General features: G+C 42.0%; 1 protein-coding gene across 1 annotated transcript in view; it reads right to left on the bottom strand.

Moving 5' to 3' along the window:
- cacna1ba (calcium channel, voltage-dependent, N type, alpha 1B subunit, a) overlaps positions 1-19,761 on the bottom strand; it is a 90,711-nt gene that overhangs the window by 55,591 nt on the left and 15,359 nt on the right. Inside the window, exons 4-6 of the mRNA XM_030791761.1 lie at positions 8,423-8,514; positions 7,849-8,001; positions 7,344-7,531 (exon numbers count right to left, since the gene is read on the bottom strand). Coding sequence (XP_030647621.1) covers positions 7,344-7,531; positions 7,849-8,001; positions 8,423-8,514 — 433 coding nt within the window. The remainder of the gene's footprint in view (positions 1-7,343; positions 7,532-7,848; positions 8,002-8,422; positions 8,515-19,761) is intronic.

Raw genomic sequence — 19,761 nt, 5'->3', positions numbered from 1 at the left:
AAAAAACAAGTTGGAAAGAAAATGCATTGGCTTTTGAAACATTTCTCACTATAGTGTTAATTTGGTAAACTAGCAAAGTGGAGTGGAACTGACTTCTGAAGAGAAACCTGACACACTTCTCAACTCACGAACCAAACTACAAGGACTGTGAAATATTTTCCAAACAAGAAAAAAAAAGGGAGGGGGGGGGGGGGGCATTTTGTGCCTTAGAGCAGTTAAACGGGCTAAACAAAAACGTCCCATTGTGGGTTATTTTTCTGTAGTTTCCCCTTACAACAATGACTGACCTGTACACACTGATCTTATGCAGCAAAGATATCACTCCTATTCTCTCTCTCTCTCTCTCTCTCTCTCTCCATTAAAAAAAATCAATGAGACAGTCTGGAAATAAAGCCCATGCGAGATTCTCCCCGATCAACACAAAGATTCTTCATGCCGCTGCTTAAAGCCTCTGTTATGCCAACAGAGCCTGTGGTTTATTGGATCAGTCGCTGAAAAATCACTGATTCGATTTATCGTCTTCTAATAAGCTCAGAAATCAGTGAATTGTGAGAGTTTTTACAAAGAGATCATAAGTGAGCCGGATGCCTCGACGTGTCGACCGCGGGGGTTGTGCTTTTAGTAATATTTAAATCACATTGTCTCATTCACCGTGTACGCCATTTTCTCCGTCTTCCATTAGCCTTTATGAAGAATTGATTTGCGATGCATTTTTTTTTCTTACTGCATAACTAATGTAATGACTTGTGTCCTTAAGTTACCTACTGAATTTATTTACTGAATGTACTTACTGTATTTACCTGTTGAATGCTGGACATTGTATGTAATGCAATGAAACAATTCCATATCTACATTTGCGTTTATTCATCTTGCAGATGCTTTTGTCCAAAAGCGACTTCCAATACAGGCAGAAGACAAAAACAAGCAAATAACCAATGAGGAGCTGACTCCATAAGGCAGAGGGGGACCAAGGCCGGATAGATAGATCACAAAATTTATCATGGTAAAAAAAAAGAAAATCGGTGCTGGGTTAGCTGAGGCTGTGCTGAACCAACACTGAAATGTATAACATTACTGCAGCTGTAGGAATGCACCGTTCTCCACAGCATCGGCCAATCAGAGAGCTCGAGTTAAGGAGCGGAACACTGGCCCTCAGTTTTCCATTGACCGAAGGTTTCCGGTGTCCACGGTAACCGGATTATCTCCATGGGAGCCAAAGTGCGTCTGGCGCACAGTAACACCATTCGTCCTCTATAACACGTCCCAAACTTCTCATGAAAGGAAAAAGATCCTATTTTTCTTCATCAGGACTTAGCCCCCAGGGGCCTTGAAGAACCAGCAAGCCCCAGAACACTTATGCCATTTCAGAAGGGGAGAGAGAGAGAGAGAGAGAGAGAGAGAGGGAGAGAGAGAGAGAGAGAGAGAGAGAGAGAGAGAGTGCTACTGGCCATCAGAAAACCAGCTACCATTCACCAGTCATCATTAGGGACATTGACTCTGCCTGGAAGAGGTGTGTAATTGCGGCACATTGACAAATAATCTCCAAACCATCTGCTGCAATGCAATTTAGGCATAAGGCTCTGAGTTGTTTGAATGTATTGATTTGAGCCATGGTGATGTTCAGTTCAGCACCACGGTCAGCGATAGCTATATACAGTTCCCTTTGGAGGTGTACACTTTGTGTGTGTGTGTGTGTGTGTGTGCGTGTGTTTGTCTCTGTGTGCGTGCACATTCAGCTTGTCTGTTTGTATGTGTGTGTGTGTGTGTGTGCGTGCGTGTGTGTGCATCCATCCGTCTGTCTGCATGTGTGTACACTCTCACTCTTTCTCTTCTCCATTCTTTCTTACAATCTCTCCAACACAGGGCACGGGGGACTTGCTCCGAGCACGACTCCAAATAACAGTCTATCTGCTCTCTCTTCCTGTGGCCCTATTTTTAAACATTTAACAAGAGGACTGATCAATATAGCAATCAACCGAAGAATACAGCATGCCAGAGACCACAGTCACTGTGTACCATGTACAGGCCTCGTTTGCATACCATACTGGTGACTCAACAGTTTCCGCACGCTCCTCCCAGCTGAACCAGTCTTCTCCTGCTACAGTTCTAACACAGGAGAACACAATTAAGGAGAGGTCTGCGATGTCACAATGGAAGAGGCCACGGAACCTTGAACGGGAGCCAATCGAATGTTCAGCTTCACAGATCGATGCAAATTGGTCTCCTGGTGCAGTTGGGGGGGGGGGGGGGGGGGGAGCTACTTTTGAAATTTAGAAATCGTTCTTCGCCTGTTTTCCTGAGAGCGGTCTGAAGAGAGTAGCTGCTTTTCAGACGCGTCAAGCCTAAGGATGGGATACCCAACAAAATTAATTCGAAAAAAAAAAATAATAATAGATGGAAAAAATGCTCAAGGAAGAAAAATGCATTATACCAAGGACAAAGATGGGATTGTCAATTTCAGTCCATTTTTGGGTACATTGGAGTCCAGAAAATGGCCATCTGAGGTAAATATTTTAGCAATAGTGCTGTGGTTTTGGCAGCCTCTTTGGCAAATAAGCAACCCACTAATGTGATGCGAGAACCCTATTAAGAAAGAGCGAACAAGTGATCTAGAGGAAGAATATTGATCTCCAGAGAGAAGCCACACATTTGAAACAAATATTTCCTCTTTTCAGAAACCATCCAATGGGACCCAATTAGGGAATAAAGCCAATGTGCATTTTCAAGTGTTTTTATTTATTTTCTTTTTCTTTTCTTTTTTTTTTTTTTTTTTTTTTTTGCAACTGCACTTTATAACTGTTTGGTACTCACCCAGATGTGTAAACCAGTGTAGCTTTGTTACATTTAGAGAAAAGTTCCCTTGAGCATCATGTTAAGTAAACATTTGGTGCTGACAACACCTCACGAGCACAGGCAGGTAAATAGGGACGTCAGAAAGAGATACCGAGAACTTTTCAATGTATCATTGTCTAGTCGTGTGCATCTGTCTATCTATCTATCTATCTGTTTGTCTATCTATCTGTCTGTCTGTCTGTCCTTGCTGTTCTGTCTGTCTGTACTCGCTGTTCTGTCTGTCTGTCAGTGATTCCATTCAGTGTGATTCACTTCTTCGTTCTCTTGTTAGTTTTGTTTTATTCTATTGGGTCCGGGTCAAAAGGGGCAGAACCTTTTCCAGTGAGGCGTGGAGTCCAAACAATAAATGTCATGTTAAAAGCAAACCAAGGCCACATCATTCTATTATCCCCCGTGCCCATAATGCTCTCTCTCTCTCTCTCTCTCTCTGTCTCTTTCTCTCTCCTTGCCTCCGCTGAGGTTAGCCATCAGTCAGTGAATTAGCTGATGACAAAACAGAACAGCTTGGGTTCTGGATCCAGAGGAGGAAAACTGAGAGAATGGTTAAAGAATTCCCAAATGCATCCCCTTTCGCTCTCTCTCCGACACTCCTCTGTAAATCAGGGGAAGAAACCAGTTCAGCTGGCATAGAGGTCTCTATAAAGATTCAAAATACTGATGGAACAAAAACAGACAGACAGACACATAGATAGATAGATAGATAGATAGATAGATAGATAGATGAAAGTATTAAATAATTATACTCAAATCAGTAATGTGTGTCAACTCTGGATTCATTCACCCCCCCCCCCCTTTTTTTTTTGACTTGTTGATTTAAAATGTGCCATTGCTACGGCAACAGCTGCTACCTGGCGAGCTCTTGGCACAGGTCAGCCTGTAATGAAGCCAAGCCGTCACCTGATGAGCCTTGATTTGGACTGGAACCCGCTGTACCTTACTACATGAGGGGGGGGGGGGCAATGTTCTGGGATATTTTTAGCAATGTCCTACAGGTGGTGTACTAAAAAAAAAAAAAAAAACATTTTGGGGGGTGGGCAGAAAGAATGGCAAACGCTGCCCTTATATATTGCTTGTCTCCAAAACCATATATGTTACATGTTTACTATACATATAAGTAAGGTGTAATTTCTACACAAATGTGATTTGAAGACAACCAAAGGTTGAAAGAAAATTTCCAATCCAGAAGCTCTATCACTAACCAAGATATGCATTTCATATGGATAAAGTGTTCGAATGTTCTACAACTAAATGGTATAGCTCAAATTTATCAATGTTTTCACCTGTGCAAAGTCTTAAAGGGCTAATACACATCAGTACCTGATTCATAAAATGACACCAGTCTGACTGAAGAAGCTCTGGCACACAGATCATAAGAGAACACAGACAGATGAAAGCATGACTAAAAATCTGAGTTATGTGTATATATAGCTGTAGAATGTTTCTGGAATACAGAATAATGTTATTAAGCTGGTTTGTTTGGCTGGAGAGTAACGGTTATGTACCAGAAAATGTTTTCATTCAACCAGAAATGTTTTTCATTTTCCGTTCTCTGAAGCGCATCTAAGCGTGTCTGTAGTAGTGTGGAAATGTCATATCAGTAAACAAGTGCTGCATCACAATTTGTATCCAAACATATTAGCATATGACACAGTCTTCCATAGCCTGGTTGTGCTCCGTCAACAGTTTGGCTAGTAACGCTAACAGTCTATGTTAGCTCAGAGACTGATAAAATAACATTAGCTCTGTATGCTAACTAAGACTATAAACCCCATCACTCCCCACTTGAAAAGGGCAACATCTAACAATAAGATTGTATGCGTTCGGGTTCATGTTGGAAAAAAAAAAAACAAAAAAAAAAACCTCTACATCCTGAAAGAGAGTAAACATTTTGGGAAAGCCTTGTGTTCACAGAGCTTTGAGTTCATTCATCGACAACTTAAGGCAAACGTGTTTTAACAGTCAATCAGTGTAACAGCGGCATTAAAGCAGGTGTGTGTGTGTAATGCGGATGCCGGGGCCAGCGAAGCAGACGATGTGATCACAGTGCACGGACGTCACTCCAGCGTCGTGTAAATTATAACAGATGTGTGTTCCCAGAGGAGTGCAAGTATCTATCTCCTGGCTCATCCCTTGCTCCGACCCGTCAGCAGCCGCTATCAGTAGATGACAGATGATGGAGGGGACGGGAAGAAGAACGGCAGTGAGGGACGCGGGCGACAGGAAGCGAGAGATGTCGCCGCCGCCACCACCCCACCCACCCATCCTACATCTCAATCAGCCTCTCCGCAACATTAGACCGATCACGACCTTTCTGGAACCTTCCGGAACCTTTCCAGAACCTTCTGTCAAATTACTTGGCCATCAGCTGCCCCAGACAAAGACGGCGCGAGACAAATTCAAAAGTGGTCGCTGATGTCTCTTAAATATAGAGCTGCTGAACTCTCCTCTAATAGACTGCAATAAATCACAATATTTTTGGCTCGTATGTAATTACCGCAGCAAGGGGGTGATGGGAGAAAAAAAAAAGAAAAAAAAAAAGGGGGGGGAGATCATTCATTCTGGCGTCAAAAGTCGTCTAGGCCAAAACTGCTTAAAAGCTGCAGATCAAAATAAATTGTACGCACTTTGTGACCACATATGATCTCAGAGGCTATACATCAATTACTAATTCTATAATAACTCCAGCGAGAAAATCTGAGAACTGACATGAGCTGCTAGCCAAATAAATGTATCCCTTCGATAAAACGCGCGAACCAACGCTCTTGAAAGAAACCAGTAACGTTTAGCTCGATTTCAGAGGTATCACATATTGTTTTCTCGACGGCATGTGAGTGAAGAGGCACTTTTGATATTTTCACACGAAGCCGTCACTCACGAGCTTCCAAACATTTTCTTTCTTCAGAGAGTTTTCTGTTTGATGGGAGGAGGAAGTACAGGAAAAGGAAAGGTAGAACCCTATCTAGCTGAATGTCAGTGCTCAGACTTGGAGGAGACAGGCTCAGTCGGAGGGGGGTGGGGGGGTTGGGGGGGGGGGTGTACTCCTCTCCGCGTCAGGATCAGAGGCACAGCGTGATGGTTTACCAGGGAACAGTGAGCGGAAAGAAGCTTAGCATAAATGAGTAGCAGGGGGCAGGAAGATTGGCATATGTTCCTTCTCAGCATGAGTGTCTGCTGGTTGGACGCAATCCAGACATCCAAACCCCTACATGAATGAATCCGAACACAGCCTAAGATAGTTGAGCTTCATAGGGCCTGACCTACACGGCAGAATATACTGACATGTTGAAATCGCTAGCATGTGCTAAAACTTAGCACTCTTAGCTAAAAAGCATAACAACCCATTATTTCTATATATCAAATACATCAACCAGTTATCACCAACCTTCCCAGATGGGCACGAATGATTATGGTTGGACAAGTCAAAGACTGAGGTAAAGCAGGTGCTTTTAGGCATAACACCAGCTCCCTGGATACCAGTGAATAAACTTAACCACCGCACCACTCAGAGCGGTTAAAACAGATAAATGGTGAGTCGCTGATTATCGGTAAAGTGAATTTGTTTAATAAGAAATAATGAAGCAATACGATGGCACTAGTTGACCCAATGGTGTGAGATTTTACAGGTCTGAAATTGTGACAGAAAACAGACTTCTCCAAATCGAACGCTACCAGTGATCAATTAATGAGATAAAGCAGAGAGCCTTGCTTTCTCTTCACAGACCACCGCCAGAGAACACATTACATAACATAATAGAGAGTACTGTACCGCTAGACGGGATGAAGAAACTGAGAGCTGTACTGTAAGGGTGATATTCAAATACCCTGATACATATACAATTTTATGCAAATTAGGCAATCAGTATTCCTCCTTAGTTCTATCAGAGATTCCATACAGATACTAGTGTGAACTGAAACCCATTTAACTGCATTGATTAGCCTGGTTTCTTTCTGCGCTCCTACAACACTTTCTCCACGAGAAACATCTTCAGCCCTCATGATCACGCTTCTCAGTACTCAGTGCATTTTCTAAATACTTTATTCTCTCCGTTTTTATTGAAAGTAATACTGTATGTATGCATACGACATATACACTAGGATAGCCAGCAGTTCATGGGTCCCCCACACATCTGCTGATTGCTTCATTTTCGACAAATCGTAAACCAACGTTATCTAACAGGCCAATGAAATTCATGGCCTAAAAAGGTATGCTGGGTCAGTTCTGATGATGTTGTGGCTGCTGGTTAATCATTCCAGTCTTAATTTTACATAAACACACCAATCACATTAATACATAAATAAATAAATGGTGTCCAAAATCGCAACCATCTAAGAAGAATGTTTAAGAACAAACCCAGAAAATGTTTATCCTATTCAGAGACGCTTCTGACACATTTTCAGAAGCTTTCGAATTCATCCACATTGCCAGCTCTTCCAACATCCTCCACATTAAGAGGTGTTCATGGCAGCATAGGATAAGGGAAGAGACTTACATTGTACAGGATGTCCACCCAGCCTTCCATGGTGATACACTGAAAGACGGTGAGCACGGCAAACAGGATGTTGTCGAAGTTGGTGATGCCAAAGTTCGGTCCGATCCAATACTCATCACACACGGAATCGTTGTCACACGTCCGAGCCGGAGACTCCTTACCGCAGGGAAACTCCCCAATCAGCTCCCCTGAGAGGACGACAGACGGCCACACGTCAGTCACTGTGGTTTAGACAGACAGCCCCACCAACAGACAGACAGCTCCACGTACAGACGGACACCCGCACAGGCAGACAGACAGCCTCACATATAGGCAGACAACCGCACAAACAGACAGCCCCACATACAGACAGACAACCGCACAGACAGACAGACAGCCCCACAGGCAGACAGACAACCGCACACACAGACAGACAGGCAGCCGCACAGAGAGACAGATGGACAGACAGACAAACAAAGAGATAAACAGATAGATAGATAGATAGATAGACATGATGTGTGCGTACTTGTGTCATTGCGGAAGCATGTCTGGTGGAATTTGCCCATGTAAAAGTCCAGGCCAATGATGGCGAACATGAGGATGGCAAAGAAGAGCAGGAGGCCGATCTGAAGCAAGGGCACCATGGCTTTCATGATGGACTTCAACACCACCTGAAGACCTGGTTATTACACAGATATTACAGCCGTTATTACAATGTTATATTTATCACTAGGTTTTTTTTTTTAGGAATTATTACTTTGTAGTAAAGCAACTGTTAATTAGCACATTCTCAAATGATAATGGAATAAAGTTTAACTGTTATCAAAATACGGTTACTTTAACGAGGATGGCACTGTTAGGAAATTATTATCATTCGATAACAAAATTACTACTTTAACAAAATTATTAATTTAACACTAAATAGAAAAGAAAAAATGTCTATCTGCATATTATACCATCACAAAGATAATATTACGCTGTAAAATACTGATTACTACTTTTAACTCTTGTAAACAATGCAAATTTCTATCTTTTCTATCTATTGTTTTGTCTAGGAGTCTGGTATGGGTTTTCTCCAGTCACCCAGCTGAAGGACTCACTGGGAATTCCAGACACCAGTTTCAGTGGCCGCAAGACACGCACTGCCCTCAGCGTCCGTAAGTCAAAGTCCGCTCCCACGGTGGCCAGAATCCTGTTAAAACATCACATATTAACAATAAGGCTACAATCCACGTATACAAACTGCTTTATGAAATTATACATGTTGTCAAATTTGCATATAACCCACTCTGACAGACCTAATGACTACTAAGCTTGGACTCGCATTTCAATGAGAACCAAACCTTTGGATGGTTTCGGTGAAACCAGTCAATCTATTGGATTCCACGCCAAGCTTCCAGTACATCATTTACATCTATTCCATCCTCTCTTATCACCAGGCCGTTCTCTGACACAGAGCGGGTAGATGACTAAGTGTACAGAGAGATGTCCCGCATGTGAGTTTATGGGCAAAGGTTGGTCCTACGTCGTTTGAGAATTTTGCGAACAGAAATAACATCGCAGAAAGGACAAAGTGAGCTGACAGCTAGAGGAACATGCAGTGCGTCCGGAAGAGCCATCACTGTAACTTCATGGTAGCATCATGTTTATTGTAAGTGCACTGACAATGAATGTCAAAACAGTTTAACGATCAAATATATCACAGAGACTCTCACGGCAGCACACTGTCACTGAACTCTGATGTAGATTCTTTATGTGTGTGTGTGTGTGTGTGTGTGTGCGTGCGTACTGCACCAGTGTGTGCTTGTGTATGTGTATTCCACCAACTTAAAAGGTTTTACTTAAAAGGTTTCAGCTCTCTCCCTGTGTGCATGTGTGCGTGTGTGTGTGTGTGTGTGCATGTGTGCGTGTGTGTGTGTGTGTGTGTGTGTGTGTGTGTGTGTATTCCACCGGTGCAGCTCACTTCAAAGCTTTCACAAGACAGTTGTAAAGGGTAACTGTGTGCACATAAGGGTACATACAGTATATGATCCATGTATGTCAGCATCTAAGGGAAATTAACCTCACATCGGTTCAAGATCATTACACCTCAGCAATAATGAAAAGCCCCCCTACATTTCCCGATACATTAGTAGCTTCAAAGTCGCATTGGGCCTGTCGTGTTGGCATTTGGGCCGGGGGGGTCTTTTGAGTCACTTATTCATACAGGCATTTCCATTTGCTTTCGCGTGCACGAATCTTCGGTTAAAAAAAAAAACCCCAAAAAAAAACGGCGTCCCTCGCGACTGTTTTCAGTCTGAGCAGCTGGATCTTCTCTCTAGAGTCTCCACATAATCTCGGGCACTTCTGCCTAAAAAGCTCTCCTGTAGTCGTGTGCGATAATCAGCCCCGCACTCCTCCGACTCTCCCGGGGACAAAGGAGAGATGGAGCGACGAGGGAGGAGTGAAGAGAGGGGCATTAATATATTTATTGCTTCTTCTCTGACCCCATTCTCTTTTCTTTTTTTTTCTTTTTTTTATTCTGTCATACCCAGCGTCGGCGTTCTCCTGCGGTGGGAGCCAGCAGGCCTAAAAGCGACGCGCACGAGTGACAAAAGTCTCGCCCGAGGGGAGAACAGAGGAAAACACCGACGGCCGGGCCCGTCCTCGGATCCGCATTTCGGGGTGTTAGAGGCGGTAGGGGGCTGCAGAGCGGCGGTTTGAACGAACGCAGAGCAAACCGGTTTCGATCTCTCGGTCGAAAACTGTCAGGACGGGAGGCAAGCGGAGGGATAAAAGAGCGGTACGGTCGCGGAGAGAGAAATAACGACAGAGAGAAGAACGACACAGAATCAGAGAGAGGAGATAAGACATACAAGATGACAGTAAGGACCAAGAGAATACGAAACAAGAATATATAGAGAGAATCTAAGAAAGAAAGAGAGTATTCATGAGAGAGAGAGAGAGAGTGTACTTGAGTAAGATGGTTTACATGCTCATGTAAATTGGAGTTTTGCGAGAATAAAATCATTAGTAGAGCCACATGTAAACAGGAAATAATGATCAAGGTGAGAACAGCGTAAATAATTCGCTTCAAGAATCTAGATTTAGCTGCTTGTTTAAACTGCTTGTAAAGTCTATGGCAAAACTAATCTGAACAAAAAAGAAGAAAGTACAAATGTGTGTGTGTGTGTGTGTGTGTGTGTGTGTGTGTGCGTGTGTATACGTGAGTGTGTGTGTGTCTGACGGAGAGAGAGGAAGAGAGAGAGTGAGAGAGACAGTGAGAGAGAGAGAGAGAGCATTTCTCTTTAACCTTCGAGCCTCACAGTCTTATCTGCACTCACATAGCATTAACATTTCATTAGGAACCTGAATGTCATCAAATGGTAGTTATTAAACCAAGCAGAAACTCACAGACAGTAAACGATCTTGTCTCAGGAAAGCGATCTACATTCACTGGCCAATAAACAACCACAAAATCATCAGTGGGTTGATAATTGCTACGACAGGTTACAAATGCACTCGACATAAAGTTGTGACGGAATTGTTTTATGAAAGTTTTGCTCTCAAACTAGAACACCGTTTCCAACCCGAAAGATAATCACACAAAATCATTTGAAAGTTTTGACACAATACTGACGTTTCTCATGACCCTGCTAACAGATATTACTCGTGAAGTATTTCTAGAACTTTGCCGTTACATGACCAGGTTACATTCTTGGCGCGACAGCGAGCCAGTTACGACAGCATGTGAGAATGTTCTAGAGGGTCGGTGATGAAGAGCAAGAGGACAGAGTCTTGAACAGAAATGACATCTAGCTAGCACAGGCCTCAATTCTTTTTTGCATTTTTTTTTTTTTGTGTCAGTAAAGCTGCAGAGAATGGCACAGAGTTAGAGTCTTGACAACTGAGCCAAACGTGCCCTAAAAAAAAAAAAAGAAAAAGAAATAAATAACACATATACATAGTGTGTTTTATGTCAGTCGCAAGAGTAATTCAAGAGCACTTAGTCTGTATGCCTAATAAGCTGTAAAAAAAGGAAGGGTTTGAACTCATTTTTAAGGTAACGGTGCCAAAATTTTCCCCGCAAGTTAACTCCCGAACAATTAGGCCTGATAGGCCCCCCCCGCACCCCAACCCCCCCCCCCCCCCCCCCCCCCTTCAGTGAATATTAATTAACGCTGCACGAGGAATGCAAAGCCCCGGTGGTTTGTGCTAATTAAACTTACTTTTCATTATCTTATTACAGAAAAGATCAGAGCTCAATGAGAAGAATGTAAAAAGGAAAAAAAAAATTATTCCACAACAAGCGGAGTGAAGGGGTTCGTGTCAGTGAATTCCAACTGTCAAAATATTGATAAATGATGAGCAGTCTATAATATCTGTATTGCTGAGCTAATCATTTTTGCAAATGCAAGTACAGGTCTTCTACAAGTACACAACTTTCTTTCCAAACGTACATTTTTACTGAAACACTGTTTGTTTGCCTCGCTGCCGGTTCAGGCTGAGAGTACCGCCGGTTGGCCCGAGGGCCATATCTCTCGCCCAGACGCGGAGTGGGTTCCACGGGCCAAAGACTGCGGATGTCTCTGTGTGTGTTATATTTAACATCTGTCGCTGAAATCCACGGAGCCTGAAGAGTAACGCTAACACCCTACAGACTTCATGTAAGACATCCTGTCCCATGTTAGCTTCAGAAGCGCAAGAACGGCGTGGACACGAGCGCGAGAAAGCACAGAGTGTTGTCACGCCACCACGGTGTCATTCCGCGAGGAACACAATTAAAGATACAGTCTCCTTCCATGTCAACGAAGTGTGTAACGAAATACACACCTTTTACGCATATGTTGGATTCTATAAAAGGTCAGTTAGCGCACGGACTTGACGACAGTTCAAGGACAAGGTCAAAGAAACATGTCTTTCGGTACGTATCTTTTCGCCCCCAAAGATAAGGAACATTGACCGACGACTCACCACATGATACCGTTCGCTATGACGTTTTTGCAGCGAAGGCTTGCCTCAAAAACGTCAGTTTAGTGGCTTCCCTACGAATCGTAATGTGAAGACTGCCCTTGAGGATCAACATATGTGGAAGCAACGGTGAAAAGAAATAAATAAACAAACGTACATTTCTAGCTATTGCAGGCATACGCCAGGACATTAGCTACTTAATGGAGCTTGAGAGAATGCCCAGTCCTATCTTATCCCAGTCTTATTATCATACACCAAGACAACAGTAAAACCATAAAGAAGAAATAAAAAGCAAACCTCGTTTTTTTTTTTTTCTTTAATGGTTCGATTCAGTAGTCATTTGAGACAACCCAAAGGGTAAAAAAAAAAGCAATAGACTTGTGGAAGACCCTACTCCAAAAAAACCCCCAAAAAAGCCCCCACAAAAACAAAAATGGCTTCATACAGATTTTGCTGAAAGGTTATATTTCTGAGAGACCAAATGAAGAAAACATGAAAGGAATCATTTTGAGAGATGTCTATAAGTTGACGGTCAAGTGAATGATGTGTTTGATTTCGAGTGAAAAATGATTCGTGAGTTTTAGAAACAAAGCTTGACAGTCGCCTGTTAACCTATGTAACTAAAGGGCGCGAGTTTCACCAGCTTCCCCAGTATAATAGTCCTCTGACCTTTGAATAGTAGGCCGTTCATCACCAAAACACGTGTCGTTACAATTTAAATGACGCACGAACGCTCTTCCAAAAGACATCCTCCCTTGACCCTGGGCCCAAGAGATGCCTCTTAAGAGGTATTACCCCCAACTCAATCGATGTAGTTGCTTTTAAATCACTTCAAATTCACGTTGACTCGCCTTATCCCGCCCCCCCACCCCCCTAAACACGGGGGTTTGTGTCATTCAGTCTGCCCCCTCTCGCACGCTTCCAGTTTACCCAAGCAGCACCGGGAATCATTTATTCAAAGTGAGACGTTTGACTGACAGGTAATTAAGCGAACCCAAAGAAGATTGTGATGGGTGTTGACACCCCCCGGTGCCTTTCAACTTTGAGAATCAGTGAACTGTCACTGTCAGAACTTTCAACAGGCTCCGATTAAATAAATAAAAAAAAAAACTCAGAATGCAGAGCAAGGTCAACTCCGGGAGCAGAATGATTAAGCGAAAGACGCCGTGAGATGATATTTCAGGGAAACTACCGCTCCGGGTCCAGAAACCTAAAAGGAAAAGAATGAGATGGCCTTAAAGGAGGCTATGGAGTCTTTCCCAGTGACCAAAAACAATACTCAGTTTCACTCTAATCAACTAAAAACCTTGACTACCGATGCCGACATTACTTCCCTGAGAATCCGTCAAATTACAGTTTCACTGAAACCAAACGTTGTTATTTTCTGTGTAATCACCTATGGCTGACAGACAGCTCGAGAGCAAAGCTAGTGCACAAAACATCTACAGACAACAACAGAAAAAAAAAACAGCCCAGAGGTGGAGAAAGGCTACACCAGCATATTGAGCAATTAATCTAATGCAGCTGACTGGAGAGAGGTTTTTCGAAAATTGACACAGTCATTGGTTTATAATTTATTACATTTCAAAGGGGTATACATTATTCATTTCCTTCAAGCTACCTCTGAGCGTTCTCGGCAAACAGTCGAATTCTAGGCCCAAACAACACACGTTCATAATGCTCTCATAGTTTCATACTGATCTCAAAACTCGGTTAAGCTTTACAATTCACATGTCATCTTTCGTAGGTCACAAGTCACAATACCGTCTGTTTTCTGACCAATAATGTAATTGATTCACACTGTTCCACACACAAACAATAGTTACAATGTCTGGTACCTGTTTAATTCTTGAACTAGATAGATGTTAGATCCTGTTTTTTACGATTCTGCAGTGCTTGTCAGAGATAACATTGTTGCACACTTTTGAAAGCTTATGCCAAAACATCTGTGCTTATTTTGCCCCTCTGCACAGATAATACTAAAGAAAGAAAGGAGATTATTTCACCTTCAAATATCTTCACTGAGGTACAGACCATGTTTTACTTTTCTCAGTATTTTTTCAAGTGTGAAAAATCATTCTTACGGCTGTATAAACAAACAGAAGCAGTATGTCAATACATATGCAACACGGCACCTCAATAACCGTGTTACTGAGAGGCAGTCCACATTGATTAGTTTCAGTGCTTAACATATCATATGTAATACAGCTATTAAAAATGCATTTACTATCACTTCGCCATCAGCAAAATGCTATGCACGTATCACTTCAGAAATTTAAAGACCTCTCCGAACAAAAAATAAATAAATAAATAAATAAAAATTCAGACTGACTTCAGTTCTCTGGCAGATTCTCTGTTGGGTTACACCGCGCAGACGTGCAGACACTCAGATCTTCGCTGAGCATAAGGGAAGCTGTGACAAACATAGATTTGCACTGTCATAGTGGTGTTACACTACCATCACTCATCATCATTCTTTGGCAGTATTTCGGGGCCCCAGAGTTGAGCCTACGTTTTAAAGCAATGGTAGTAGCGGGAAAGCGTTTTAGGCGGGCTGAGCTATGCCTTCCCATGCTGACACCGCAGATTAGGGATGGTGAGATTCACCGATTCTCATTAGCGCACCGACATAAAAGTTCAAGATACGACTTCCCCCGGTTAAAACAGTGCGCACCAGATATAATTTGGGATGAACTCAGGATGCGCGGTTTCTAACATCTTTGCATCGGTAAAATCCTATTTATTTATGTATAAATATTAGTAGAGGACCTATGCCTTTATTATTTAGAAATGTGACCAATAATTTATGACCAATAATTTTATATTTAGATTAAGTCCTCCTCTCTAAACTGTTTCTGAATCGCGCTCTCTCATCTCCAGTGCTTTCAGCGGCCAAGTCTCGTCAAGTCTCTCGGCCAATTCTCGCTCGAATTGGAGGCGTGTCCGGGCTAGTCACAGACTATCATGGAAGAGGAAAGGCTACACGTCCCACCGAATTTCTACAAATCAAATGTTTGGCTACACTTCGGATTTTTCAAGAGAGACGGACAATTTGACAAGACGCGTGCAATTTGCAAAATATGCCGTGCAAAGTAATAAAGTAATAAAGTAAAGTATCACAGGCAGCACAACTTAGACTCACCTGAAGCGCCGACATGGTGTTAGCTGCCAAGTATGTGAAGTAAAATGATTTGCTGTCTGCTAAAGAAGAACCAAGGAAACAAAATCAAACTATGTGTACCATATTAAATTGCATTGCATCGGTTTTTTTGCATCGCGTCATTACGCGTTGAATCGCATTGTGTTGAATCAAATCGTGTCGAATTGCACTGCATCGCAATGGGAGGGGGGTCCATCATATCGTATCGCATTAGTAGTAGCAGCGTCATATGTATCTTCAGTGTGCCGGATCGTTGGCAATGCATCGAGATGCGTATCGCGTAGGCCCCAGTGATGGAGATGCACATGCCTACTGCAGATACTGTTACCCCTATGCTATATGTCTCCACTGGCTTTTCTATCGCATTACCGTGATGAGAGCAAACGACATGCATGTCAATGGTCATTGGATTATTACCTGCTGTAAAGGCAGCTCTTAACCCAAGTGGATGGGGTATTGATTTGCTAACTAGGAGAATTAGATACAGATGAGATGACTACACTCCAGCTGATCAGTGAGATAAAAATATTGATGAGCCCACTGTACATTAGATGTCATTAATAACTACGCATTTCCAAAAGTTACTCCAGCAGGACGTTTTGCCTAATGGGTTTCGTGCAATGAGGTTCTAATTAAATATTTGCATGAAGTTTGTTTCTGCCCATGATATCAAAGTTAGGTGTGATTCCAGTCAGCATAAAAACACAACAGGTTGCACTATGCACATGAATTCTGTGTCATATTTGGTGTTATATGTCATAATTGGCATCATCTGTAAATGCTGTGTCATATGTTTTAATTATATTAGGTGGAGTCAGGTGTCACTATTGTGTCATAATATTGTGTGTTATGTCATTCTCCATGTCATAATGTTTCTCTTGTGTCTTTACTCTGTCAATATTGACGTGTCATAGTTGCAGTCACATTTTATTAGTGTGCCATCTTGTTTCATCTGTTATTATTGTTTCATGTATAATTACTTTAAGTCACATACACATTCAAGTGATATCATATGTGACTATTGTATCATATGTAACTGTGAATCCAGCCCCCCCCCCCCGCCAAAAAAGAAAAATGGTCTGTGTATATCAAAGCATGAACAAAAAGAGGAACTGCAACCCCTGAGAACAAATCTGGTTAAATACACCTCTTCATCTCAGTTTGCCCAACATCTCATTAGACGTGTTGTACAAGCTCTGTTATTTGGCTCCAATGCTGGGTTAATTACAGAGGAAGGCTAAACACACACACACACACACACACCCAGTGAGCGTCCAGCTCCAGAGCCTATTCTAACAACAGCCAGAATCTGTGTGAAAGAAAAGCGTTAGGAAATGTGTTTTAAGCAAGGGACAAAAAATTATTTCCCAACGTAGCATAATTAGTTCCCCAACCTTACATAAAATCAACATACATAATCACTTGAATACAGACAAATACCAGTCACTGCTCTACAAGACCACAGGATTTTCAATACAAGACCCCGTTTTAATAGGATCTCTGAACGCTGTCCGGATTGCATCGGAAAGCGACGAGGGGAGGGTCTTCTGAAAACCAAGGTCTAGTTTCATGCGTGCACATGGAAGAGAAAACACACTGGAGACAAGCAGACACATCACCATAGAAACAAGGGGAGCCTTTCTCATTAACATATAACAGAGGGGAAAAAATGAATTGTGGGAGAAAGAGAGAGACAGACAGACAGACAGACAGACAGACAAGAGCTAATAGGAGAGGAGAAACTGAAACAGTCCAAAAGATTTTTTCTTTTACTTTCTGACTGGATCTGAGTTGACTACAGAGGGAAATGAGACTAGACTGTTTGACAGGAGGATCAGCCAGGGAAAGGAAGGTGGTTAGACGTGAATCTGACATAATTTCATTAATGAATTAAAACCCAAAGCGGTAATAGGACAGCTTTGAGAAATAAATATTTAACTATGTCTTTCTATCACAGCCCAAAAAACAGAGTAGTTTGATCCAGGAAATAAAGTCAGAAAACAAAATATATGGATGAGTGTTAGAAAGGTGACGGGTCACGGCTCACAAAATAGCAACACGAGCTAATAAGCTAATTTACCACAGCATTGATTTTCAAGTCAAATGTTCCCGAAATTGTTGTGATTGAGCTCCACGAGAACGCATCTGAAAGAGATTACAGCAAAGCGGATGTGCAATGCTATTTACCAACACAGTGAGGTTGACAGATCTCCATGGCAACCTGATGACACGCCCTAACAGGGGGTGAGTTGGAGTACGATGAGACAGTAAAGGTTAGCGGCCAAGAGGTCAAAGTACCTTCACTGAGTAAAAACAGGTATGTTGTCGTCATCTTTAAATGAGTGTGGCAGAGAGATAGAGTTCCTAAATAGAGTTCCCAAAACATATGTGTGGAGTTCCTTATTCCCTCAGCTACCTCTGATATTTATTTAAACTTTTTCAGAGGTTTTGAACGACAGAATATATTGGTAACGCTTGAAATGTCAAAACAGAATTGATGTAACTGATCTGTTGTCAACAGAAGCTGCCAGAGTTGTCATTTAGACAGAGTACAAAGTGAAAGTTCAAAAAAAAAAAAAAAAAAAGTGAGGGAGATAAGAAAACACAGCATGACAGAAGGAACGGAGAGAGAAAGAGTGAAAGATCAAATGGTCCACACTCTCAGATTGGAGTGAGAAGCCTCAGAAGCTCACAGCCAATGCTGTGGATTAGCAAAACCAGCTCATCCCTCAGTATCCGTCGACACAGATGGAAAAACGCCAGTTTCTCTTACGAGAGAAGGAGCCATGTCCAAACTCTATGGATACAATTGACATTCTTCTCATTTAAAAGTGAAAAAAACAAACAAACAAACAAACAAACAAACAATGCCTGGTCTAATATAACTAAATTCAAACCCAGCAGTGTCTCTAAAAGTGTTTTAGCGAGACATATTCTAAATTTTAAATATGTAGCGTTTAAGAAGTGCTTCAAAGCACACAGCAAAATTGCAAGATTAACACTGAGGGTGTTGATGATCCGCGTAGGTGAGTATGGAGGATGAGGACGATTTTTTTTTTGTGTTAATATAAATCAACACTGGCCAGAGTAAACACTGTTACGAAAACACTGGAAAACTACGCGCTGTTGCCAGTGACTGTGATAGATTAGATATTAATGAGTCTAAAAGTTCTCTGAACTGAGGTCTCAACATGTTCAGTAAACAGCTAAGTGACATTAATATGAGGTGTAATATTCACAGTGACCCGTTATCCAGAATTTGTCTCTACTGCTGGCACAACAGTGCATATGACCGTCCAGTTGTTCTAGATGATGACTTTTTTTGTGTGAAATGTTATCAAAAATGAGGGTCACAAATTTAAAAATTTTATGCATAATTTGTAACTTTTCCATCTAAATGAATGCAAATCTCTGCGCAACATTAACTTTGTAAAATATCGAGCGGTATCATTGTTAGGAATAAATCATTCTGAAGTATTAGGAATTATTACAGAGCAGATATCACACACACACACACACACACAGATGAGATCTAATTTATGTCAGAGCTGGAAGTAATCGTGTAAGTATTAAAAAAAATGAACAGTGCTTTAAGCTCAGTAGAGGAAAAGAGGCCATGTTCCGACGGAGCCCGTTTAGAGAGAAATGGTTTTTAACAGCCGATAAGAAAACACCGAAGCCGTGGAGTTCCGCCCTTAACGTACAACATTTTTAATTTCGTCTATAAAAACAGGTATCGATTAGACCTTTTAAGCAAAGCAAGGTGCATTGCCTTTTATTAATGACGAGACATCTCGAGCCGCGTATAAAAGCGCGGAAGCTCACGATGGACAGTAAAAGCGGATCAATTCGCCCTGTTCAACGCACGGGAGCCACGCCAGCAAACGCCACACCGCTACTCCCCCACCCCACCCCACCCCACCCCCGCCCCCAGGCGGTGCGTCCATTTCGTTATCGCTTTCCTCTGTCTGCTTTTCATCTGTGATGGCTCAGCGCAAAGAAAACACTCATCTTTTTTTTTTCTTTTTTTTTTTTTTTTTACTGTTGGGACATGTTAACGTAAAGGGATATATGTTCCATTTTTGCTACTTTGAAGATTCTCTCAGACATGGTGAACCCTGTAATCCTTATGCACGCACATTAGTAAAGAGAACTTCCCTTGTCTCCTAACCTGATCGCGCAATCATAATCATCTCTTTCTATTGGCTCCAAAATCCATCAATCAGTCAGTCAGCACCTTATATTTTGGGTGGGCCACACAGACAAACAACAGTCATGAATGAGTCCCAACTAACTTAAGCAGTCCTGTAGCAGCTTTTCTATTCAACA

Source organism: Chanos chanos, chromosome 14 (genome assembly GCF_902362185.1).
Source record: "Chanos chanos chromosome 14, fChaCha1.1, whole genome shotgun sequence".
NCBI classification, from domain to species: Eukaryota; Metazoa; Chordata; class Actinopteri; order Gonorynchiformes; family Chanidae; genus Chanos; species Chanos chanos.
Note: the sequence above shows the minus strand (reverse complement) of the source record. Positions and strands in the feature narration are given on the sequence as shown.